This window comes from Balaenoptera ricei, chromosome 7, assembly GCF_028023285.1.
Source record: "Balaenoptera ricei isolate mBalRic1 chromosome 7, mBalRic1.hap2, whole genome shotgun sequence".
Lineage (NCBI taxonomy): Eukaryota > Metazoa > Chordata > Mammalia > Artiodactyla > Balaenopteridae > Balaenoptera > Balaenoptera ricei.
The window spans coordinates 103,705,478-103,731,278 of record NC_082645.1 but is presented as its reverse complement, the minus strand read 5'-3'; the positions used below and the strand labels follow the sequence as shown (position 1 = coordinate 103,731,278).

The 25,801-nt window shown below is 54.1% G+C and overlaps 1 protein-coding gene across 3 annotated transcripts; it reads right to left on the bottom strand.

Moving 5' to 3' along the window:
- Positions 1-11,191: 11,191 nt before the first annotated feature.
- STK11IP (serine/threonine kinase 11 interacting protein) lies at positions 11,192-25,567 on the bottom strand. Of its 3 annotated transcripts, XM_059928788.1 has the most exons (25): positions 25,507-25,567; positions 25,252-25,337; positions 22,968-23,173; positions 22,681-22,755; positions 22,307-22,402; positions 21,801-21,908; positions 21,604-21,675; positions 20,452-20,578; positions 20,106-20,209; positions 19,881-19,976; positions 19,588-19,629; positions 19,244-19,390; positions 18,982-19,066; positions 18,131-18,436; positions 17,756-17,961; positions 17,330-17,446; positions 17,054-17,231; positions 15,147-15,371; positions 14,950-15,053; positions 13,814-13,911; positions 13,543-13,721; positions 13,255-13,336; positions 12,980-13,050; positions 12,257-12,504; positions 11,192-11,596 (listed from the first exon to the last, which is right to left on the bottom strand). In XM_059928788.1, the coding sequence occupies exons 2-25, from the start codon at positions 25,310-25,312 to the stop codon at positions 11,447-11,449; spliced, it is 3,183 nt and encodes a 1,060-aa protein (XP_059784771.1). In that variant the 5' UTR covers positions 25,313-25,337; positions 25,507-25,567; the 3' UTR covers positions 11,192-11,446. The 3 variants fall into 3 exon arrangements, 2 of the variants coding, with proteins under 2 accessions (XP_059784771.1, XP_059784772.1); XM_059928789.1 differs by lacking the exons at positions 25,252-25,337; positions 25,507-25,567 and having other exon boundaries at positions 22,949-23,079; XR_009504311.1 differs by lacking the exons at positions 11,192-11,596; positions 12,257-12,504 and having other exon boundaries at positions 13,034-13,050; positions 13,255-13,429.
- Positions 25,568-25,801: the final 234 nt, after the last annotated feature.

Below are 25,801 nucleotides of genomic sequence, written 5' to 3'. Positions count from 1 at the left end.
AGGCCCAGGAGAGAGAAACCAACCCCTTCCCCGGGTGGGGGAGGGGGGCGGGGGGGGGGCAGGGGATGACAGGGTGCTGACATGATGGTCTCTGTGTGGGGAAGAGGTTTAACCCTGTGACCTTGGGCACGTAATTTACCCTCTCCCAGCCCTGTCCTCACCTGGGTCTCAGCTCAACCTGAGGGAAGATTCTCTACATTCAGAGCCGTCGGGGGAAGAGGGGAAGGCAGCTAGTATCCGCTGAGCCCTTGGCTTTGCACCAGCAGCCCGGTGCTGGGCCCTCTCCATACTCATCTTGGCTTCACCACAGCAGAGATTCAGGGAGGCTTGTTACCCTGCCATGGTCACAGCTGGGAAGCAGGTGCTGACAGGGCATCATCGGTGTATGTCCCAGCCACAGCCGTTTACCACTCCAAGCCTCTTTCAGGGAAAGAGATGTGTTCGGCCTCCCCATCTCACAGGGTGTGCAGAGCGTGAACCAAAATGCCCACGTGAGAGCCAGCTGTGTGTAAGTAGAGTGTGTGAACTGTGCCCCAAAACTCAGGATATGAGACCCATCTGTTATGGGTTGAATTGCGTGTCCCCTTCCACCACCACCACACACACACACACACACACACACACACACCCCACCAATTCATAGGTTGAAATCCTGACCCCCAGTACCTCCGAAGGTGACCTTATTTGGAAATGAGGTCATACTGGGGTGGGGTGGGCTCCTTTCCCATATGAATGGTGTCCTTCTAAAAAGGGGAAATATGGACACAGACATACTTGGGGAGAACGCCATGTGAAGATTGGAGTCGTGCTGCCACAAGCCCAGGAACTACCAGAAGCTGGGAGAGAGGCTTGGAACAGATCCTTCCCTTGGGCCTTCAGAGGGAACAGGGCCCTGCTGGCATCTTGATCTCAGACTTCCAGCCTCCAGAGCTGTGCGACAACAGATTTCCGTTGTTTAAGCTGCTCTGTTCGTGGAACTTTGTTACAGCAGCCCTAGCACACTAATACATGGCCCAATCCCTTATCGCTCTGAGCTAGGTAACTCAGTTCCAAGTCTCTACCTTGAGTGTTTTGGCAGGGCCTGCCCTTGCTCAGAGACACACAGGAGACTTGGAGTCCCCCGATTGGGAACCTTTCCCAGGGCTCTCTGACCTTCAGTCTACTTTTGACACCTTTGTCCTGCTCATGGCCCCCGTCCCTGTCTTCTAGCCTGTAAAGTCGGACAGTACCTGCTTTAATACCAAAACAGCCTGGGGAGGGTCTTGCCAGCCTGGGTCCTGGACACTGATGCCTTACCACACGACTCATCCCGCTGAGGCCCCACCCTCCCCGGGGAACAGCCTGAGCACGAGCCTCACCTTCCTGGGGCCCTCAGACTCCCACCCTCTTCCCAGATGGGGACTCCCCCCCCCCATGCCCAGTCAGCAGCTTTGGTCTCTAGCCTTGCAAGCCCCTTCCTCTATCCCCTAACCCCTGGGGAGTGAGATGGAGCGAAATCTCCCCTCCAAGGATCTCCAGACACCCATGCTCATCTCTCCTTCCAGGGTGGAGAAAGAGATGCTGACGGCCCCAGTTGTTTCATACCAACTCATCCTATTAGACAGCAGTGTGTGCTTTCGTTATTCCCACTCAGATCTGCTGGCATCCGGGAGGCTTTTTCACTGTGCATCTGTAATTGTCAGTCCCCTGTGGAAAGTTCCCGATGAGGTCTTCATTCCTATGACAAAAGAGTGCTCCTTGCATGCACAAAGGATGGCCATTCTGTCTGTATGCATGTGTGCGTGTGTGTGTGTGTGTGTGTGTGGTGGAGGTTTTGTTGCCCAATGATAGAAGATAGAAGCTCTGGTGAAGTGGCTGTTCATTATTCCCAGCTCTCTCTTCCTCCCCAAACTACCACCTAATATTCACTATTCCCTTTAATAAATTCCTTTCCAGCTTAGAGTAGCTGCTGTTTGCAGCTTGGCGGCCTGACTGATAGAATCAGAGAAACGGGGTCTGAGTCCAGGGCACGAGCTGTACAGGCACCAGGCATTAATGGTACCAATGTCAGGGAGCTGGGGGAGAGCAAGGGAGAGAATAATGTCCTATTAGCAGGCCCGGGTAACCCCTGCCTCTCTTATTACGACATCATTCCTCACCAACTCCATCCTTCAATCCTAAAGATAACAACCATGATCATCTTATTACCTTAAATTTCAGCACAAGCCACTTTAATATTCATATTCTCATGAGCTCACAGCAACCCTCTAAGGTAGAGCATCTTAATCCCATTTGACAAGTGAGAAGAATGAGGCTCAGGAAGTTTAAGTGACGTAGCCAAGGTCCAAGGCTCATAGGCAGCATAACGGAGAATTGAACCAAAGGGCTTCTGGCTTCATGTCTCATGTTTATCCGCACACCCACAGCGCCCCGTGCCCACCCCCACCACGCTTTGGTGCCTTCCCACAAGTGTTAAACTTTCCGTGCCATGAGCACAAACTGAAATATACCACTTGCTTCCCGGATGAGTTTTTTAAGGAAACTTCATCTTTGCTACTAGAAGCCATATAGGGGAGTGATCAAGCAGCACAAGTTCATAGCCCAGCTCTGCCACTGATACTTGCATGACCTGGAGCAAGTTATTTACTCTCTATGGGCCTCAGATTCCCCATCTGCAAAATGGCAATAAGAACAGAGTTGTTGAGAGGATGACATGAGTTCATCTGTGTGAAACACTCAGACCAGTGCCTGGCACATAGTAAGTGCTCGATAAACGTTACGCTAGTTTCAATATTACTACAAATCAAAGAGACACAAAAGGCCTCAGGTAACTTGCAATTTGAAAAATGATGAAATGTACACACATGAAATAAGTAGAAGTTGGCTTATATCTCAAAGCGCAGTAAGTCTTCCAGCCAAACTGAAGATACCAACCACGCCAATTCAAAGAAGACAGAAAGATCTGAGATCTAACTCCACCAGGGTAGATTCGGACAGTCCTTGGCCAATGAACCAATCTTTGCAATTATAATCCTAACTTGGCAGGCTGAAGAGTTTCTGGAAGATGATAGGGTGTGGGTTCAGGTAGCCCCAGGTTGTCACTGAGACTGGCCTGGAATTCCCTCTTGCCAACAGTATCTCCTCCTTGTTTCCCAGAACAGAGCACCCAGTGCCGTATGCTGTTGACTGGCCTCGTGGTGAGTAAGACCTTATTTTATTTTTACTAGAGAAGTAACGTGGCTTTGATAAAAAGCCCAGACTCTGGAGTTAGAGATGCTGTATATAAATGCCAGTTCAATGCTTGGCACAGAATATGTGCTCAATAAATGTCATTCTTCTTATTTACTATTGTTGTTACTCTGCAGTGGTTTATCCTGTCATAATCCATGTGTCCATCAGTAAGCCTGGACTCAGCTTTGAAACAAACCCAATCCCAGGACAACACCACTTGCCCTTGAAGTTTCTCTCGCCCTGCGGAGCCCACCTTTCAGCTCCAGAGGAACAGATTCATCTGTGCTAGGGTGACATTTTGACATATGAGTCTAGGTCCTTTCTTCTCCCCCAACCCCACCCAAGCAGTTAGCCTGCTTTGGATTTTGTCATTTTGGGTGAATGGGTGGGACAGAAAGCCAGCAAGCCTTTTTGCCTTTTGTTCATACAGAGCCAAAGTCTCAGAAAACCTAGGGAGGCTTGCAGAGGAAGAAAAAGAAAAGGTTAGCAAGACCCTCAGTGTCTTGGCCAGAAACTGAGGAGGGGAGGGAGGGGGTGGAGGAGCTACCCTTTGCCCTCCCCGATCAGCAAAGCAGAAGGAGGTTACCCCCCGTTCCCCGAGATGGGGGGAGGTGAGTAAGTCCTGCCAACCCCATGGAATGGGGGCTTGAAATAAAAGGTTGTTTTGAAAATGTTGTAATGTTTCTTGCACTCCCAAGTGTGTAAACTGAGACCCACACAGTCACTCTACACTCTACACCAGCTGTTGAGTATACATCAGTGAAGAAAATCTGACCTGGTCCCTGCCCTGGGGCAGCTTACAGACAACAAACAAGCAAATACATAAATTATAATTATGAAATGTGGCAAGCGCCATGGGGGGAAGCACATTTACAGGGAACATTCAGGTAGCAGAGTTAAGAACGTGCTCTGTAAGGAGGAGACAATTAAACTAAGACCTGAAGGGTACGAAAGAATCAGCCATGCAAAGAGGGGTGAGTTGGGGAAGCAGGAGAAGCATCCCGGGCAGAAGGAAGAGCTCAGGAAAGGCCCCGTGGCAGGAAAGAGTGGCATCTGCACAGGTATCTGGGCGCTGAGGATCTGGATGGTGGTAGGATGCGGTATCTCTGGAACCTGGTACCACAAGGGGGCGGATTTAAAAGGACTAGAGGGTAGGCACCCTGGAAGGTCTAAGAGGCAATAAGGTTTCAGGGAAAGAGAAGAAGGGCCGGAGTTGGAGATCCAGCATCCCCTTGGTGAGAATCACCTTTCTTAACCTGAGTCTCAGCTTCCTCCCCTGTACACTAGAGATCACACTTTTCCCTCAGGGTTGGACCAAGTGCAGTGATGTCAATGAAATGATTAGTACAAAGTAGATCCTCCAAAGTGGCCGTTATGATGATATTCTCCTTCCGTAATCTTTCCTGTCCTCATGACCCAGCTCCAAGGGCGGTAAGCTCCCTCCATGGGCGGTAAGCTCCTTGAGAGCCAGAGCATGTCTGGTTCATCCTCATATCCCACCCCCTCCTCTCACAGAGAGCCTGGCACACTTTAGGAGCTCAGTAATGTCTGTGGCATTGAAGGCGAGTGCACAAGTAGTTATAGTAACTAATAAACTGAAGAATGTTTTTGTGGAGGGCGTAGAAGTCACTGAGTCCAAGATGATCAAGTGACTGAGGATGGGCCAAGAAGAAAGCATGCCATGGTCTGCTCACGTCCGCAGCAGTGTCTGAGGTTCCCTCTGAAGCACCCTGGAGAAATAGCCACTCATAAACACACAGGCAGGAAGATGCAAGCTTTCCCTCTCTGCTTACAAAGGGCATTTCTAGGCAACATGGCAGGTTGTAATAACAAACAGGCAGGGCTTTTAAAAACAGCATTTATTTACTAGTTTATGATTCACATAGTGTTTCCATGTACATCACTGCACTCAACAATTTGGTGACCTGGATAAGATGTCGATTAGTCTCCTCTCCTCACTGTAGACGAAGGAGCCACAGAGCAGCCAGGGCAAGTTGCTTGCTTGTGGTTAAACAGTGAGATGCAAAACTAAACCATAATCCAGGATCTTTTGGGTCTAAATCCCCTGTGCCCTTTCCTATATGACCATCACACACACTGACTCTTGATTAGGTGGATGCAAAATGCTGCACGCACCCAGAGATGGGCAAAGCAGCCACACAGAACAGCGCGTGAAATTTCAGCTGCAGCTAAGCAATCTGGGAGGGGTCTTCTTAGAAGCTACCGCAGCATCTTGGCAATGGAGGAGAAGGACGTCACCCCTCACTCCTCATGAAATGATTCATCAGCAAAGATGGACACTCTCCCATTGAGAAAGAGGGATGGGTCTTCAAGCTGACCTGCTCCCCTCTTCCAAAGTCTTAGAAATCAAAGCTTACACCACTCAGTTTGGCCACTGACCAAACCCCCCAGGGCTTCATATAAATTTTTAATATAATTTTTGAATCATAACACATTAAGAGTTTCTTTAAATACTTTTCAGCTAAAAAGTAACAAATAAATAAAACATAAAAGTCAATACCACCCCTCTCCCCCTTCTGCCTTGTTCTTATCTTCATCCTCTACCACAAATATCTGTTTATTCCCTCCAGAATTTATTTACACAAATAGAAGCAAACGTAAATGTATATTTTATCCCCTCCCACCTTATTTCTACATATGTTGTTATGTACAATTTCAGGGAGCAAATCCTTTCCCTCCACCGCCTTGGGCCTCCACTGCCAGCAAGCCCAAGGCCAGACAGGCAATTGATAAGCACTCATTGGAGGGGAAAGGCCAGACTGAGCGGACAAATCGATCTCCAGTGTCAGTCCAGGGTGTGTAAGGCAAGTCCTGCAGACTGACGTCTGTGCACAAGTGTCAGTGGCAAAGCAGCCCCAGTTTCTCAGAATGTAGCAGGGTCTGAGGAGGAGGTGTGACCCGGCATCTCCTCCAGGTGGGGTGCAGAGCTAAAGGTCAGACGCTCCCAGGAGTGGTCATGGCCTCGGCAGGCAACACCAGCACCTCTGTCCTCTGGCTCACCAAACAAAGAGCATCCGCAGGACAAAGGGCGCAGAGGACTTCGTTGAATTGTTACAGAAAACAAAGATGTGCCCAGAGATTTTAAGCACAAGGAAATGGAAGAAGCTCCTCTTTCAAGTCCCCCAGCCTCACACGTCTTTCCAGATCACCCTAAAATGACTGGAAATTATTCTGCCCCATCCGGACCATGACCTGATGGGGCTTCTGGGAATGTGCTTGTCCACGGGCCCGGCTTCTATGAAAGGTAGCTCTGGGCCAGAGGCTGGAGAAGGCTTTCGTCAGGACCAGCACGGGCTCTTGTTTGCAGATGGTGCAAAATCACTGATGGGGAAGGGGGGTTTGCACACTGCCAAGAAAGTGGACTAATATTTTTGGGAAGTTTTAATTTGCTTCAATTAAAAATTCAGGCCAGCTCCACGCAAAACAGAAGTAGGTGAACTTATTTCCTGAAACTCTGCACCATCCTTTCTGGGCCCCTCCACCCCTGCAGAAGGAGGCTTGTCGCTGAGGGAACCTCCACCCCGGCCAGCTTTTCCCAACTGGCCAGTTCCAAGATTCACACCATTTCCTCCCCATTCTCTGGCCAGACCAGACCTGGGCCCTGCTGGGGATGGGAGAGAGAAACCATCTGGCTCCAAGAGACAGGAAAAACCCATCTCTGGGGCCTCAGCACCAGCCTTCCAGGTCTGGGTCATGTCTGTACACTCAGGGTTCTTTTCTTGAGCTTATTGTCTCTGTATCTTACAACCAGAGGAATAGGAGAAACACTTGAGAAGATCAGATGCTTTGAACAATGCATGGAACATAGTAAGGGCTCACTAAGCCACAGCTGTTAGATTGTTACCTTCATCATTATTTAGGGGTGTTCCTCTATAAATCTTCAACGGAGCCTCAAATACTGGCCCCACCACATCCTCCCTGCAGTCCTGGCCCAGAGAATGTAGTTGTTTCAAGGGAGTAGTTTATGAGCCACTGGGGAACACCTTTGGCCCTGACATATGCTCTAATGGGCTCTGCGATAGAACCTGTGTCCTATTAATCTCTGTCGAGTGAAGGAATGAATAAATGCATCCAGTCAGTGGATTTATGAATGAGTATGTAATGCACATGCTTCAGGAGAGGAACAATGCTGGCTGACCCACATGGAGGTCAGGAAAGGCACAGCTGCTCAGAGTGGCCCTAACCACCCTGACGCCTTCTCCCCGCCGGGGCCCAGCCGTTCTTTTCCCTCCCCGGAATCCAGGGACCTCGATATGGGACTTTCAGTCCTTCATGAGGAGGGCCTGAGGCTGAGTAACTGTCCTCCAGTGGCACTGATTCTTTCCCACACGGTTCCATCCTGCCGGGGCCCAGGGTTTGCAGAGGGCTGGCTGGGTCAAGGGTGGAACAGGACCCCGGGAGGATTTAAGTCTTCTCCCCGCCCCCCAGTCCCAGGAGCCACCCCCGCCTTGAACTTTCCCAAAACAAAGCTTTCCAGTGAGGCCTAAGTTATCAGAACACATTCCCTCCCCGGGGAACCCTAAGTTGAAGGCCTCTAGTCAGGGTTAGGGAGTCACCCCCTAGACCGCTGTGAAAGAACCACTTCCCTTGCCCTCTAGGGCCACACCTTCCAAACCCTCAGCGTTGACCTTTCCAAAGGTAACAGATAGGAATTCCAGAAACATAGTGGTCCCCCAAATTCAGGTGTGCAAAACTAGAACTTTTTCCTCTATAACTCAACTTTATCTTCGTGATGAGTCCCCATTTCTAACCAACAGAAAAGTCAGCATGGTAACATTCTGGTAAACTCAGCCCAATCAGTGATTTAAACTCAATCAGTTCAAGTCTAACTTGGTCACTTCCCCACATGGGGGCCAGGCCTATCCCGTTCTCCTGCAGTGACCCCCGCAGCACCCTCTCAGCTGACCTCCAGGCCCCACTGCAGGCCCGCAGGATCTTCTGGGCCGCCTCCCTTCTCCAGTCAAGAGAAATCTGAGCAAATGTCACCAGCCCTATTCTTTTTTTTTTTTTTTTTGATCTTGCTCGCTTTTTTTTTTTTCTTTTTATTGCAGTATAGCTGATTTACAATGTTGTGTTAGCTTCAGGTGTACAGCAAAGTGAATCAGTGATACATATACATATATCCACTCTTTTTTAGATCCTTTTCCCATATAGGCCATTACAGAGTATTGAGTAGAGTTCCCTGTGTTATACAGTAGGTCCTTATTAGTTATCTATTTTACATATTGTAGTGTGTATGTCAATCCCAATCGCCCAATTAATCCCCACCCCGCCCCTTTCCCCCCAGTAACCATAAGTTTGTTTTCTACACCTGTAACTCTATTTGTTTTGTAAATAAGTTCATCTGTACCATTTTTTTAGATTCCACATAAAAGTGGTATATTTGTCTTCCTCTTACTTCACTCAGTATGACAATCTCTAGGTCCATCCATGTTGCTGCAAATGGCATTATTTCATTCTTTTTAATGGCTGAGTAATATTCCACTGTATATATGTACCACACTTCTTTATCCATTTATCTGTTGATGGACATTTAGGTTGCTTCCACGTCCTGGCTATTGTAAATAGTGCTGCAATGAACATTGGGGTGTCTGTATCTTTTCGAATCACGGTCTTCCCTGGATATATGCCCAGGAGAGGGATTACTGGATCATATGTTAGCTCTATTTTTAGTTTTTTAAGGAACCTCCATACTGTTCTCCATAGTGGCTGTACCAATTTACATTCCCACCAACAGTGTAGGAGGGTTCCCTTTTCTCCACACCCTCCCTGGCATTTGTTGTTTGTAGATTTTTTTGATGATGGCCATTCTGACCAGTGTGAGGTGATACCTCATTGTCGTTTAGATTTGCATTTCTCTAACAACTAGTGATGCTGAGCATCTTTTCAAGTGCTTTTTGGCCAACATTGTATGTCTTCTTTGGAGAAATGTCTATTTAGATTTTCTGCCCATTTTTTGATTGGGTTGTTTGTTTTTTGATATTGAGCTGCATGAGCTGTTTGTATATTTTGGAGATTAATCCCTTGTTGGTTGCTTCGTTTGCAAGTATTTTCTCCCATTCTGAGAGTTGTCTTTTCATTTTGTTTATGGTTCCCTTTGCTGTGCAAAAGCTTTTAAGTTTAATTAGGTCCCATTTATTTATTTTTGTTTTTATTCACCAGCCTTATTCTGCCAGGTCCTTCCCAACTGCCATATCTCCATCTGCCCCAGTGGCCTGGGGAGCATCTGACAGGTCACTGTCCTTCCTAATTCCAAACAGGGAGCAAGGCACAGGGCCCTCCACCCTGAGAGCCCCCCAATGTCAGGGGAGTTGCACCGACACTGCCTCTAATGCTCTTCTCTAAAAACCCTTCCCTCTCCCGCTCCAGACCTCTTATCTAGTTAAGGTCCCTTTCAAATCTCTTCTTACAGCTTAGCCCTTTCACTTAAAACTGCAAGATCCGGCACCTTGTTCTCTCCAGTCAGCTGGGAGGGGTGAAAACCACCCACGAATTAATACTTCTCCTAACATCTCACCACACTCTGGAGGAAAGAAAAACTTCAAATATGGTGCATCTGGGCCTCCCCATCCTAGACAAGTGTACGGTTATTCAGAGATCCCCAGCCCAGGATAAGGTGGGCAGTGATCCCTCTCTAAGCGGGGCTGGCACAGAGGCCCACGCTCTGCAGTGAAGGGGCAGGCAGTGTGCCCAGTGGTTTGCTGACAGCGCAGGTTTGAAGTCACACTAGCCTGGACTCATCAGGTCTCCTCTACTTACTGACGAGATCTTGGGCAAATCATCAACCTCCTCTAGGCCTCAGTTTCCTCACCTGTAACAAGATGCCACCACCTCCCAGGACCCCTGCGTGGAGCAGACTGTCAAAACTGAACTCAGTGCCTGGCATGTACCTGCTCCCGAAATAAGGCCCACCCATTAGTTCTCAAAACCACACACACACTCAACCAGAGCCAGGCTTTGGGGCTCAAAGGGAGTCCCCACACTCCCTTCCCAAGCCCTTCTACCAGGACCTCTCTACACGAACGTGTGGGAGACACTACTCCCCTTGTGTTCATTCTTGGGTGCAGGAAACAGATCCCTACTCAGGCTGGGTCAAGTCAGAATAGGGGTGTATGTAGTAGTTAGGACCCTTTCAGCGGCTCGTATCTGGCTCGAATTAGCTTAAGCCAAACAGAAAAAAGGAGGGGGTCCCCATTGGCTCACACAACCTAAAATTCCAGGGCTATCTGCCTGCGGTCACACTGGACCCAAGGACTCCACGGACACCACCCAGACTTGGCCTTGCCTGCCCCAGCTCTCAGCTCTGCCTCCCTGTCTCGGCATGGTTCCACCTCCCCTCAGGGCCAGCAGCTGCAGGCTCATCCTCTCAGCAGCCCTCCTGGCGGAAACTTGCCTCTTTCTCGGTTGTTCCAGCCAAAGGCCAGGACTGGGCCTTGGTAGGCCAAACCGGGCCACATGGGAATTCCTGAACCAATCACCACAGCCACAGAGACACAGGTAAAGGAGTGGGGTCAACCCAACCAGGCCCCTGGGCTGAGTGAGGCGGTACTGGGAAGAAGGCAGGAACGGAAACCACCAGGTGCCTGCCCGGCTCCACGAACCCGCTCCCCAGTCACACTCGTATTCAGCTCCCGCTGCCAATGGCCTGAGAGTCTCGTTAGTTCCCAGCTGAAACTCAGGAGAGGGACAATGTAACTGTCCCAGCTGTTTGTTAGGCGGTGATTTCCACACCAGGCCTCATGACAGGTGCTGCTGGCTGAGGACTGGTGCCCATGGGTAGGAGTCCTACTGGATCCCATCAGCGGGGGCAAAAAGCAGGGTTGGAAGATGGGGTCTCACAGTTCAAACAAGGCTGCTTGGCCTGTCCACTGGGGAAGAGCCATGGGCGGGGCAGTTTCTGTTAGCAGTAGTAGGGGAACAGCAGGCCTCACGAGTGACACATCCAACTGCACCCATGGCATCCGGAATGGAAACAACTTTATTGATACCTGAGAAAAAGTGCAGGAGAAACATTCCTTCTGACCACTCAGCCCGTTCCCTCGGGCCAGGTCATCTAGAGGCTGGACCAGTCCTCTCACCCTGCCCCTGAGTTGTGGGTCATTTGGGGCCTTGCTGACCAGTGCCCAAAGGCCAGAGAAGTCCGCAGCCAGAGTCTGGAGAGAGAACATCTGTAGCCGTGGCTCCTGAGGCCGGGGGCGGGGCCAGCACGGCAGCCTCACTGGTCAAGGTCTAGAGCCTCTTGGGTCACAGTTCGGAGCCCGATGGAAAACAACTCCTCCCAGGGCTCCCGGATCCAGGCCAGCAGGGCCGTCAGCTGCTCCGGACACACAACATGGAGTGCCCAAAAGCTCTCCAGCCGGGACACCTGGCAGATAACCAGTAGTGAGGTGAGACTCACAAGGGCCACACCAGAGCAGGGGAGGCAGGGAAGGCCTCAGGGGGACCCACTGCCCCTCCCTGCTTCATGGCCTCTTCTCATCCCCAAGCCTGTGTCACTCCCCATAAAAGATCCTGACTCTGAGTTTTTTAAACAGAACCCAATCAGCCTTGACTGAAGGCCCCAAAAGGGCTTTCGCATTTACCACCTGGTTTCTTTAATCCTCCCTGTTTCCAGAATATCATCAGTCCTGGAGTCAATTCCAAGGAACTGCCTGGGGTTCAGTTCCTGGCTCTGCCACTTGTGACCTGGGCATGCTGGTTAACATCCCCAAGCCTCAGTGTCCTCAACTGTAACTGGACTAATAATCATAGTACCTCCTCACGTGGAGGCTGTAAAGACCACACGGCTGGCACACGGGCCCCATCAGACACGAACTCCAAGTAGCCGGGTGCTTCATTAGGGCCTCCCAGCTAACGCAAGGCTGGGTTTCAAGTCCAGGGTGTTTCCGCTGCCTACAACTGCCTCCCTCCCTACTGTCCAAACCCCGTGACAGCCTCCCGGTTCCCTGCACCCTGATCCTCGGTGTCCCCCTACCCTGACTGCCCGTGGTAAGTCCCACACGGCCCGACACACGCGCTCCCACACCTCGTCGTAGAAGACCAGCCGCAGGTCGTCCGGGGCCCCGCGATACAGCAGCACGGAGCTCAGGCTGCTGAGCGGCTGCTGCTCCCTGACACGCACCGAAGGGCCTGGCCCGGGGGCTGGGGCCTTCTCAGAGGCTTCGCCCGATGCCGCTGCAAGAGGGGGCTCCGCCTGGGACCCTATAGGGTCCTCATCTAACAGGTACAGGGTGGACAGAGTCAGCAACAGGGACACAGGGCAAGTAGAAGGCCCTGGAAGGAAAGAGGCAGGGTGAGGCCCGGAGGAGAAGGCCATGGAAGAGCCCAGATCCCCCGGGCAGCGTCCCAGCGCTGCTCAGAAGAGGAGTGACCACACTGAGGCAGCCACAATGCGGCCTGTGCCTCTGGGGGCCAAGGCCCCCCCTTTCCCAAACGCCAGGGGTCTCTAGCCTCCAAGACCTCTGAGGCCCAAGACAAAGGGAACCTGCCCGACCACCCCACCTCCCCGTGGGAAAGGACCGGCTCTCACCTTCACCACAAGGATGAGGTGGAGCAGACCCAGACGATCTGGGTCCAAAAGCAAAGGTCTCTGAGCCACGGACGACCCAGGGCACCTCCTGGCCCCTCCCAGAGAGGCCGGGAACACCGAGGCCGTTATTTGGGTGGGAAGTCCACATCCCAGCACTGAGAATTGCTACAAGGCACGGAGAGGCGCTGGGGGGCTGGGGGGCCAGGGCGGTGGCCTCACCTTCAACCAGGAATGCCCGAAGATAGAAGAACCGGAGAGGCTCCAAGGAAGGGTCTGTCTCTAGCAACGGCCTGGGGAGAAGGCGGCAGGCCCAGGAAGGAGTGGTCAGCCAGGGGATGGGAAGTACCACGAGGGGGTAGAGTGGGGAGAAGGCCAGGCCCGGGTCAGGAGGCATGGGCGCTCAGGGCCCGACCAGGGGCTTGTGGAGAGAGGGCCCGTGCTCCACGAGCAGCCGTCTGGGCCTCAGCCTGGCCTCAGCCTCCTTATCGACTCACCAGAGCCGATGCTTCGGGGTCACCTCCTCTTCCGTGGCGCTGACGCTGCTCCTCCGGGTGGGGGGCAGAGACTGCAAGACATCTGGACAGAGCCAGCCAGGGACAGGGAGCCCTCAAAGACTCCACCTCTTGCATCCCAACCTCTCAACACCTTCCCATCCTCCGCACTGCGGAACTTCCAAAAGGGATGGGTCCCGTTACCCGGCTGTCTCCGCTGCGGGCACCAGAGCTGGCGCTGTGGCCCTCGGCCCCCACCCCACCCTCCCTCCTCCCCCTTCCCTCTCTCACCCGTAAGCTCCTCCAGGAAGGCCCGGCAGTGCCTGGCATCTCGGGGCAGCAGGACACAGCCACCTGCCCCGGCCGCCCACTCCAGCCGCAGGCTCTGTCCTGCCAGGCCCAGCTCTATGCTACTCAGATCCTGCAGGGGAATGGCCAGGGTCGGCTGCAGCCAGCCAGCCGGAGGCCCGCTGTGGAGACAGTGAGGGCAGAGTGGCAGGAATGAGCGAGAGCATGGGGGCCCCGGACGGACCCCTCCCTGGCCGTGGCCCCGCTCACTCACCGGATCTCCGCTGTCACCTTCAACACGTACAGCCTGTGGTCAGACACAACCGCGAGACACAGAAACTCCCCAGGGTGCCCTGCCAACACCAGTGGCACCTAAGGGGAAGAGGAAGTTGATGTCAAACAGAGAGAACCAGAGAGGCGGCTGCCAGGCTGAGGGCCGAGCTACTGGCGACACCACGTCCATCCCAGCCTCTCCATCGGCCTTGCTCTCTGTCCCACAGCCCCGCCTGCACTCAGACCCGCGGCAGGCTCTTAGCAGGTCTCCCTGCCTGTCATCTCGCCCCCTCCAATCCACCCTCTGACAGAACAACTGTCCCCAAACACAAAACCTATTGCCACTCCCCTGCTTCCAAGGCCTGCAGTGGCTCCCGCAGGACTCAGGTTCAAGTCCAAACTCCGTGGCCGACACAAGACAATGCTCCTGAATGAGCCCTGCCTGCCTGTTCAGACTCCTCTCAGGACCCCCACCCCGTGGCTGTCCCGATCACGGCCAGTTCTCCCCACTAGCTACTCTCTCAGGCCTCCATGCATTTGCTGCTTCCTTTTCCTAGAACATTCTTTTCCTCCCTCCTCTGGAACTCATCCTTCAAGACTTGGTTTAGCCATCACCGCAGGAAGGGGAGGCTTCCCTGGCCCACACAGGCTGGATCAGATGCCCCTCTACGGCCTGAGCCTGATTCCAGCGCTTGCACACTGCGTCATGACGGGCTGTTCCTCGCACCAGAAGAGAAGATGGAGGGCAAGACCAACGTCCTCTAGATCCTTAGTTTCCTGAAGCTGCTCAGAGCTCCACAGAGAGGGTCTGATGGCGTGGGGGATATACAATAATGGCCGGAGACCCCATTTACTAAGTGCCCGGGGCTGCACGAGGCAGCCTGCAGACGTCGGCTCTCCCGTGTGCTCCACACCCAGTGAGGTAGGCAGTATCCTCCCCGTGGTAGAGGGGAGACAACGGAGACTCAAATACCAAGAAACGTGTCCACAGCCACACTGAGAGCAGCTGCCCGAGTTTAAACCAGAAGCCAGACCTGGGGGCTCCAGCGCAACCGCCTGGACACACTTTGCTGTGGTGGAAAGAGGCGGGCACCCTGGTCAGTTGGGGGCACAGGGTAGAGCCAGGCTGGCACAGACCTTGAGGCAGCACTGGAACTCCTCTTGGGCATCGGTGAACACCTCGACGTCCAGGAAGAGCCGGAGTCGGTGGTCCACAGAGCGGAGGCCACAGCGCTCAGGGGCTGGGGGCAAGCGGGGGGCCGTCAGCCTGCCCCAGCCACCCTGGCTCCAGCGCCCCTCCCCCGAACACCCCGTCTCTGTTCGCCTAGACTCACGGGGGCTGAGGCTCCAACTGTGGCGGTCACGGGAGGCCGGGGCCTGAGATGGGGCACTGCCGGCCCTGGTGCTGTAGGCACTGTGGCCAGGAGGGCTGTGGCCAGGGCTCGGGGACTGCGAGGGGGCCGGCGATTGCTCTCCCTGTCCCTGTTCTCCACTGGGGGTTCCAGGGGACAGGAGAACCACGTGATCACTACCACAGTTTGGACACACAGCAGGCGATTCTGGAGGGAGGATGGGCACAGTCCCGTGAATCACACACACAGCACCACACCCCCCCCCGCTGTACTCACAGCACTCCCTCCCCACTCCCCCATCTCCAGCTCCACACGCTAGCTGCTCCGCATGCTCCCAGCCCACCTGATGCCCTCTGCAGGACCGGCTGCTGACCAATCGCTCCCCGCCCCAGTGAGGGATGAGCAAGCCCGGAGCCTCGGCCCACAGCCTCCTCAATACACCCTGCCTTCTCATCTCAGGCTGTCTCAGAGAGGGCCAAACTCAGCCAGGCCCTGCTCTGGGCCCCTCCCACAGCCTTGGGCTGGGCGTGTACTCGATGTCTGAAAGCCCCAAATCAACAGATAAGGGTCCGATTCCAGGCTCCGTTACTTGAAGGCTGTCATCTAAGCAACTCTGACAAGTCACCTAAGCGCTCTGTGCCTGGTGCCTCATCTGTGAGATGGGGATGATGAGGGTATCTACCCTAGAGGGTGGTCAGGATGAGGGAATGGAATCGGGTAAAGATTCCAGGACACAGATCAGCGATGAGAAAGGAAACATTCTTTGAGCAGCTACAACGCACTGAGGACGTGCTAGACCCTTTGACGTTGTATCAAGACTCTCCTGAGCCCGTTTTGCAAGTGAGGAAAGCAAAGATCAAATGACTGACGCACCCTGCCCGAGACCACACGGCTGGGGGGTCATAGCGGCAGCTACCGTTTGTGGAGGTCCTTGGTTCTGTGCCAGGCAACTGTGCCTGGTGCCGTTTTGTCACTTTTAAATCTCCTAACGTCATGGGGCAAGTCCATTCTCTTCTCTGCTCAGATGAGGTGACTGAGGCTCAAATCAAAGGAGAATGGAGCACACAGGAACATTCATGACGAATGCCACCACTGAAAGGACCCCCAGGGCCACAGGACCCACGATGCACAGACAGGGTCGGGGCCAGCGTGGGGCTCTTTCCGTTGCACACACTGTGCTGCTGGGCCTTGGGGGGCTGCGGCTGCCAGGGCAAATTCAGGGTGGGGGATGGAGAGGGCTCAATTTTCTGAATAAAATTTAAACCCCTGCTCCAGCTGCTGCCAAGAAGGGAAAAGTGACTAATAAAAATCATACATTTCAACGCAGGTGTTACCAAGCATATTTCTTTCTTCTTCAGTGTCTTCAAAGACATGGCTTTTTGACTGGTCTGTAATGGAAAAACCTCTTGTCTTAAAGAACAGGATGTGAAGAGATGCCACGAGGCACTACTCGGTATCAAGTAGCTCACAAGGTCAGTCAGGGAAGGACAATCCAAGCCAACCCCCACAGCAGCCTACTCAGCAGCCAGAGAACCCAGCACTGCAGTGGGGGCTCAGTAGGTTTTATGTAGGTTTCTGACATATTAGTCAAAAAAAGGAGGGAAAGGCTCCAAGTTATGAAAAAATAATGGGTATGTTTAAGCACTTACAGAGATTGTATTTCCTGACTTTAAGGGGGAAAAAAAGGATGTAATTTCTTCTTTTCTTTCTTTCTTTTTTTTTTTTTGTGAATGCGGCAGGCAGACGGTTTTAATTTTTCCTCCAGGCAGAAAAGTTGGTCCCTGCTCCTCTCTGCCCTAGGGCTCCCCCTCCCCACTCCCACCTCAAAACCATTCTCCCTGAAGTGGCAGGAGGCACGTGGGTAGGGAGGTCAAGGGCAGGGCTGGTACCTGTCTTCCGGAACAGAGGCCGCCAGCCTTCCTCACCGTCCAGTCCTGACCTGGGCTCCTCTGGCTTGAACTCATGGCCACAGCGCAGACACTGGAGTCTGCCGCCGGGTGGGTCCCTCGCCTCCCCAAGCTGATGCTTCCCCAAGGTGGCTGCTGGGCTCAACACAGCCAGCAGCTCCTGAAACAGGGCGGGCCAAACAGCGCCGTGAGCAGGACCCCAGCCCTCGGGCTTCCAACCTCCCGCAGCCTCCTGGGCCCCACGCCAGGCCCCGTCACCTGGACAGCCGCCTGGGCATCTGGCTCCAGCACCACATAGCGACGCAACTGCCGGTCGGGGCAGATGTAGGAGAAGCGGAGAACGAGGACGGGGCCCCCAGGGCATGGATCTGAGCCCTGCGCAGGCAGAGGGGGTCGGAGGGATGAGGGTTACACTGCGAGCGTGGAGGAAAACAAAGCTCTGGACTCCGTCAGAATGCTTTTGCTGACCGCCATGCTCCAGCCCAGAAGCTCTGCTCCTCAGCCCCGCCTCCCAAGCCGCCTGGGGCCCACCTTCCCCCCTCAGCGCCCCTCCGAGGCTCTAAGCTCAGAGAGAGAGTGTGGGAAACAGGCCGCCCAGTGCCTGGCACCCAACGCCATGTTGTCAGAGTCGGCTCCCGAAAAAAGCCCGGCGTCTCTTCCAGAACCCCGGCTCCCACCGCTCACCTCGGGCACCGGCTCGCTCTGGGTCTGGGTCTCAGCCTCTATCTCAGCTGCCTCCAGACTCTGGAGCTCAAGCCGTTCCAGGGTTCGAGCCGCTTGGAGCTCCACCTCAAACAGGTGGCCGGCAGTGACCCAGAGAAAGCATTCCCTGCCCCGCAGGCCCCCGGGCCCCTCCAGGGGACACACCAACATGGGGCGGCACAGCTCCACTGAGGAGAGACCAAGAGAGGGACCCTGTGAGGAGAGACAGGCAGCCAAGACTCTGCCCCCGTGGGGTGGCCGTCCATCCCGAAGGGGTCAGCAGCCCGCACCTGGGGTCTCCTAGCCCCCAGACACGCCCGCGGCCGGGCCGCCCCCGCGCGGCCAGCGAGCACTCACCCTCCAGCTCGCTTTGCTCCTCCTCCTCTTCCTCTTTTCCTCCCTCCTCCTCTCCCTCCTCCAGCTCCTCCTCCTCCTGCGGCTCCGGCTCCACCCTGACCGCCTCTGCCTCCTCCTGTGGAGACCCCTTCTCAGGGGGCGGAGGGCCGCGCACAGCCTCTGGGCTCGGGGCGTCCGGAGGCCGGGTGCCGAGGGCAGCGGGCCCGGAGGCCTCCAGGTGATTCCTGTACTGCAGCCAGTCACGGCCAAAGCGGTCCCGGAAGCTGTTCATGAGCTCCAGCTCCCGATGCTGCTGCACAAACCGCCCTGGGCAGGCGGGGGAGTGCAGCTTAGCGAGCCCGGACCGCCACAGTCCCCGGCGGCCCCGGCCTCTTCTGAGCGGGCTCCTCCGGGTGAGCAAAAAGGGGGTGCGACGGCCGGGGGAGAGCCAGGTCAGAGGGAGCCCGTCCCAGAGCGCCTCCTGTGGGACACTGCGGTCACGTGCGCCTCAGAAGCGCGCGGCACCTGCTGCTTTGGGAGACTGGACAGACCGAGCAGCACATTTAAGGTCCTGAGACGTCCTGAAGAAACTACTTAACTCTCTCTTAACACAGCTTTTCCCAGACTGACCGGGCCACGGAATCCTTTCATCGCCTGACCTCTGACATCCAACAGAAACAGTGTTCCTTGAAAAACCCTCTGGAAAGTGCTGCCCAGGAGCAGTCTCTTCTCCTTTCCCCAGACTAAAAGGAAAGCGGAAGGACGACGAGGCCCCTCACAAGGCTCCACTCCACCAAAGATAAAAGTCCTCCCAGCCAGAAGACTGGAGCGCGCTGGACGGGGGCAGGGGGGCTGGCGGTGGGCTAACTCACCAGCCGGGGAGGGGTCCAGAGTCCGGGGCTCCGGGTCCGTATCACTGGGTTCCGAGATACTCGCCCGCCTCACACGGACTCGGCTCTGAGGTCAGGTAGAGGGACCACATTCTATGAAAGCCAGGGGCCTGCCACCCAACCTGCCCAAAATACCCACCCACAGGCAAGGATAAGCCCTTACTTACTCCCAGTGCATCGGCTAACCAGAGCCACCACTGAGGCACCCAACCCCGGGCACGAGGCAGCCTAGGACACCGTTTACCTTAACCTTACGAAGCAGGGGCTGGGCCACAACGCCCCCCGACGAGGGGCTGTCACTCAAGTCAGGGCCACCGGAGGTTTCCGTGGTACTCCCCACCGGCCAGGGCAGAGGTGGGGCCATGGGGCCAAGCCCTGAGGATGGGGAGGTCTGGCGTGGGGCAACAGGAAGGAGAAAGAGGTCGGAGCCAGGGAGCACCTCTGTCCCGCCCGAGCTCGCTGAGAGACGGGACACGCTTGCCAGCTGAGCAGGCGGCCCCCTCCCGCACAGCCCTCTATTTCCCTCAGCCAGTGCCCTCCCTTCACATCCTCCCAAATCGATCCCGCCATCATTCCCACCATACGAACCTGAAAATCAGTCAGTGACAAGGCCTTCCCATCAAGAAGGAACTGAGTAAAGATAAAAGGGGAGGGTAGTGTCGGTGGGGAGCACACGCCCTGGGGAGCCCCAAGCCAGGGCTGGGGGTCCTCCTAGCCCTGTAAGCACCAGCAGGGTCGGCGAGAGGGAACAGCATGATACGCAGGGGGTCCGAGGCCTTGGTCCCTAGCCTAGGGATGGGGGTGGAGAGGCAAGAGGGTGCAGGGGCTGGGGAGGCCTGGCAGGAAAGGGAAGGCAGAGTAGACGCGGGAAGACCACTCACCCCAGCAGCAGCGTCCCTGGCACGGGGTGACAAGCACCGGGCGGTGGCCGCTCGGTGCTCAGGGTGGAACCACAAAGGGTTCCCCTCCAGGCAGAGCTGGGGACAGGAAGAGGAGGCTGAGGCAGGGCTTGGGTGCCCCCGTGTGAGGAGGGATGCTGAGCAACTCAGCACGGGGGGGAGGGAGGGAAGGAAAGAGGGGCACAAAGCTAGCTCCTGGGTCCTCACCTTGCGGAGCTCAGCCAACAGCCACAGCGGCGACAGCTCCCTGTGTTGTTCCAGCAGGTTGTAGGCCACATCCAGGTGCCGCAGGTTCCGCAGCTGCTCTAGGCCTGGGGCAGGGGTGAGAGGGGAGGAGGGGCATGCGGGTGAGCAAGGGTGGAGGGGGTGGGGGGCAGGGTCGGGGGGGCACAGCAGAAAGGCCAGCCTGGGCACCTCAGACCTGCCCGAAGGCCGCATGAGAGGCTCTCGGGGCACACGGGTCCCAGGCCGCCGAGTCTCACACTGCCGCCGTTCCCCTCCACGTCTGCCCCGCCCTCCCCTACAGCCTGGCCGCCCCATCTCCCCCACTCACCGTGCAGGCTCTGGAGCTCATTGCCTCGCAGTATCAGGGTCCCCAGAGCAGCCCCCGAGGGTCCCATTCTCGGCACCAGACGCAGATGGTTATAGGAGATGTCCAGATGGCAGAGCTCAGACAAGTCCTGGGAGGGGGTGGGGGTGAGGAAGATTCTCTCCTTGACCAGACTCTAGTCAGGCTCCTCTGAACCCTCTTCTCGACTAGGCCTCAACCTTGGCCTATAAAGACTGCAGACTGTCAGCACAAATGATTTCATCCCCCCCCACTTCCCCCACATTAAGGATTGCACAAATCTACCAGTTTCTGATAGCTCCAGAACGACAACTCCAGCCCCCTTACACCACTACCCAGAAAAACTCAAGGCTGCCAGAAGGATTTAGTTTGCTCCAGCCAACGCCTGAAGATAGGGCCCAGGTCTCCCAGCCTCCATGGGACTTCGAAAAGTGCCAGTTACCAAACCAGACAGGTTTCACACAGACCAATGCCTGTTTCCTGCTCTTCGTAAATTTCCCCTTCCCTGACTTCAGAGGAACCCGTCTAGAGTTTGGTCAAGGAGAGAATCTGCTCAAGCCCCCCATCGTCCCCCTTCCCACTAGCTCACTCTCCGTTGAAAACGCCCACCGATGCACAAATCAAACTTGAGTTCAGTTCACGCTGAATAGCTTATTACTGATTAAAATAGTTTTACTACTAATTAACTATCACAAATAGTTTATTACCATTTTAACTAGTATCCAGCTTTATCTCTGACAGGGAGACATGGGAGAAGTGTTCTTCATCCTCACCACGAAAGCTACCCTTTTCTGAGCTAGGCACTGGGCTACGTAACATCAGATACCGTTTACAGTCATTTTAATACTATAAAAGTACGTACTCCTAGGATGTGCACTTTACAGATAAAAAAATTGAGAGACTAATTTGTCCCAAATCACACAGGGATAGGAGTTGAGATTTGAACACTGCTTTGTCTTATGCTGGAATCTGTGCCTCCAAACAGTACCACCTCCCAGAATGCGGCTCTGAGGGGGTTAGGGGCCTGGGGGCGGGGGCAAGGGCAAGGTGGGAGCAAAAGGAGTCCAGGAGAGAGGGTCAGAGCAGAACAATCAGAGGCCCCAGTGGCACCCGCCCAGCCAGGCTGTTCCTACTCACCCTCAGGAAACCCTCACAGTCCTGGACCTGATTGTGGCTCAGGTTCAAGAAGCGCAGAGCTGACAAGAGACGCTGAGGGGGGACGGGAAAAGGAAGTGGAAAATGGGACACCCCCAGGCAGCCAACCGGCCCTCCTCCCGAAGGACCCGTCCCTGCCGTTCCCCAGTTCCCCAAAGCCCCTTCCGAGGCTCACTCACCAGGGAGCTGTCTAAGGCAGTCAGAGTGTTGTAGCTGAAGTCGGCAGAGAGCAGCGCCAGCCAGGGCAGGGCGGAGCAGAGGTCACCACCGCAGGCTGAAAGGAGCTCCTGCGCAGGCAGGCAGGTGCTGTTACCTCCACTCTCCCCTCCCTACCATGCCAAGACCACGCTCTATCAGCCGGCCGTTCATTCACTCTTTATACACTGAGCTCGGTCTGGAGATGAAGACTTAAAGAAAGCCCAGGGCCCTGTCCCCAAGGAGTTCACTGTGGGCAGAGCGGGGAGGCAGACATGAGGATATTGCATACAGTATGCTAGGCGTGACTGTAAACACATGGACGGGCACAGAGTGCTGCGGGAACACAGCAGAGGGAGCAAGGACACTGGGTCCAGAGGGAGGTGGGAGGCAGGAGGCAGGGACGGCTGCAGAGAAGGCGGAACCCCCGAGCTTGGTCCTCCACGTCCCTCAGGACACGGCATCCAGGTTCACCCCTCACCCTCCTCACCTCTAATGCCTGGAGGCTCCTGCTGCAAATCAGGGTCTCCAGCTGGGAATAGATGGCACGGAGGCCACGGAGGCAGTGGAGGGGGACACCTCGGAGCTGGGGCAAGGGAAGGGAGGGAGGGAGGAAGACTGAACTTCACAGAAGACAGAGGTCTCATCCCCGCCTCCCAACAGGGAGGCAGGAAAAGATGACGAAGCCACCTATGGTTCAGGGCAGCATTAAGTGGAAGACAGTGGGTGGCACATCACTGCAGAGCAACGAGCACACTCAGGTCTGCCCCCCACACCCCACCAAAAGAGGCCACATCTCTTTCCCCGCCCCAAATGGCTGCTCAAGCTGGGTTTTGTGCACTGACATCCCCCAACACCCCATACCTCCAGCTGCCGAAGGGACTTGAATGGAAAGATTTTGATGGGCCCTGGGAGGCCAAGACCTGGGACATGGACCAGCTGAAAAAACAAAAACAAAAAAACACTCAGGTCACTGAGGTCCAGCACATGTCCCTTTCCTTGGCCTCTCTTCCCTAGCACTGCCAAGCACAGCTCTCACCTCATCTGAATCTGGGCCCTGCAGACTTCATGCACTCATGCCGTACCCCCAGCCCCGCCTCCACTGCTCTTTCGGGTTTTTTGTATATCCTACCCCATTCCCACCCCAGAACCTTGAGTGAAAGCGTTTTCTGCAGCACATCGAAGAGGAACTGAAGCTGGAGGATGACAGGGGAGTCGGCGGGGTGGGAAGGCAGAGCCACAAAGCCTGTCTGGCCAGGGCCCCATGGCCCCAGGTGCAGCTCAAATACGTGGTTCAGCTGCTGCAGTGTGGCAGTGGGCAGGCTCAGGGTGCTACGGCCAGACAGGACCGCATCCCCTGCAGGGAGAGGGGCAGACAGGAGGAGCATATAAGAAAAGGCTCTTTCCTTTTACTCTAAGACTTGTGACCCCAGGATACACCCACTCCAACTCATATTGTTGATCCTCCACTACAGGATCAAATTTTTTACCTCTTCCTTGCTCAAAAGTCTTCAACAGCTCTCCTCTACCTTCAAAAACTCCTAACTTTTCAGCCTGATATAGCAGACTGCTTCGCTACAAGACTCCAACTTTTCTAAATTTTCCTTCACCTTCTGCCCAAAAGAGCCTGGCCTACTCACAGTGCTGGAAATACAGTCGACTTGGTTCCCAGCTTCCTCATTTTCTGACACACCCCCTTCCACTCTGCCCAGCTTGAGACGTACCTTCTCTCCAGGAAGCTTTCTCAACACACAACACTGCTGAACTTTTCCCCATAATCACTCATTTTATATTAAAGTTGATTGCTTTATCTGTATTTTTTTTTCTGATTGCAAAAGTAACATGCGCACTTACAGAAACTTTCAAACAACACTAAAATACATGTCATGGAAATAACCACTCTATAGCACTAAGGTATTGTTATTGCTCTCCATGTTAAAACTGCTTTCTCCAATGAGACTCTCATCCTTGAGGGCATCTTTGGTATTCATTACTGCAACTAAGAAAGTACAACTACAAGGTAGGCAAAGAGGATTTTTTTTAAGTTTTTTGAAAAAATAAGGATTGACTAGAAGGATTTTGCAGAACTAGTACAGACAGGTCCCTCATACCTTTAAAATGTAATTCCTAATCGTTATATTTTATATGGAGTACAATATCAAAACCAGGAAATTGGCATTGGTACAATGTGTATATATAGATCTATGCTATTTTGCTACATGTAGATTCCTATAACCACCACTACAATCAAGATACAAATCTATTCCATCACTGCAACTCTCCCTCCTGCTACCTCTTTAGTCACTTGTGTCCCTGCACATGCATGCGTGCACGCGCACACACACACACCATCAGCCCTAACCCCTGGAACCAAGTCAGATTTCTGCTGAATAAATTATCAACTCCTACAACCTTGTATGAAGGATTTTCTATGTACTTAACACTGAGGATAGATACAGACAAGGTTCAAGGACTCTCCCCACCCTCAAAGAGCCTCCCAGTCTACAAGCGGAGATAAGACATGTGCACAGTTAGTACTACAAGCCAGAAAGTAAAAATGCTATAGAGATTCCACAGATACCATCAATAGGAGTGCAGAGTGATGGAAGGCAGCTAATGTTGAGTACTATGTGCCAGACATGTTACTTCATTTAAATGTCATCAGAATCTCCTAAAAAGCACTGTTAACACTCTCTTACAAATAAGGAAATTGGACTTCAAAGAAGAATCTCGATTGAGATCATACAGCTGGTAGGAAGTTGTCCATCTGATCTAAAAGCCAATACTTGTTCTACCACAACTAATGCCATCCATTACTGAACAACGACTATGGCTCCACTGTGCCCAGGCTCCAAGGAAAGAAATTATAATAATTACTACCAATTTTGAGCACTTACTATATATGCAATCGTTGTTCTAAATGCTTTATGTGAATTAAAATTAATCCCCATAGCAACCTTTGAGATAAGTACAATCATTATGTCGTTTTCCTGGTGAGGAAAACTAAGGCTCAGAAAACTTAAACAATTTGGTCAAGTTTGAAAGAGTTGGGATTCCAACCCAGGTGGGTCTGACTTCAAATCTCGTGCTTTTAATTATGCTAAACTTAGTGCTTTGCCACAGAACGATGATTATGACCAGTCCTTGGTCTCGAGGGGCTTATGGCCAAGTAACCATCACTTCCCTCTGAGAGTATCAGAGAACGCATGAAGGAAGTGGCACTGGAGTTTGGCCTCGAGGGATGGCTAAGATCTAAACTGTCAAAAGACAAAGGACAACAGAGTGAACAAACCCCGGAGGAGTAAAGAAATGAATTCTTCGCCACCCAAACCCTCGTGACCCTAAACAGCTGTAACCCCATGACTCTTACGGGGCGTTTCTCTGGGAGGTAGGAAGTACCCCATCTCGCCCCAGCCCAACCGGAAGTCTACTCACCGTACTCACGCAGCAGCCCAGCGAGCTTCCACACCAGGGAGTCCCGCGGGGCGGTAGTCATGGCCACAGGACGCTGGGGGCGGAGCCTGAGCAAAGAGGAAGCGGAAGAGCTTCAGGTGGGTGGTAGTGCCAAATGGCCAAGACGTCCGCGCAAACCGAGGCCTCGCGGAGAGAAAAAAAACAAAAAGGAGAGCGAGTAAGAGCTCCTCCTTGGTGCCCTTTCAAGGAGCATAAGGTCTAGCCAGCCAGACTTACCTTCCTGTATAATCCTGCCACCAGCTCTGCTTCCCGGCGCCTATCAATAATGGATAGGAAGTCCCGCCCCGGAAGAAAGGCGCGCGGGAGGGACGGCCGTAAAGCAGGCCGCCGCTGCCGGAAACCACGCCCTAAGTCGTGCGAACGTGTCGGATGGGGGGCGGTGCCCACTGGTTCTGTCAGGGGCGGGCCTTCTGCGGTGGCAGCTGCTTGAGCCCAGACCACTGCTGCAAGTTGGGCCTCCGTCGACCCCGCCCAGCTGTAGGCTCTGCACCTCCTGAGACGCCCGCTGGTC

Coding starts and splice junctions, on each gene's coding strand:
- STK11IP (XM_059928788.1), bottom strand. CDS start 25,312: ATGACTACCGCCCCGCGGGACTCCCTGGTGTGGAAGCTCGCTGGGCTG. Junction 23,174..25,251: donor TGGGCTGCTGCGTGAGTACG/GTGAGTAGACTT, acceptor CTCTCCCTGCAG/GGGATGCGGTCCTGTCTGGC. Junction 20,579..21,603: donor ACTGTGAGGGTTTCCTGAGG/GTGAGTAGGAAC, acceptor ACCCCCTCCCAG/GACTTGTCTGAGCTCTGCCA.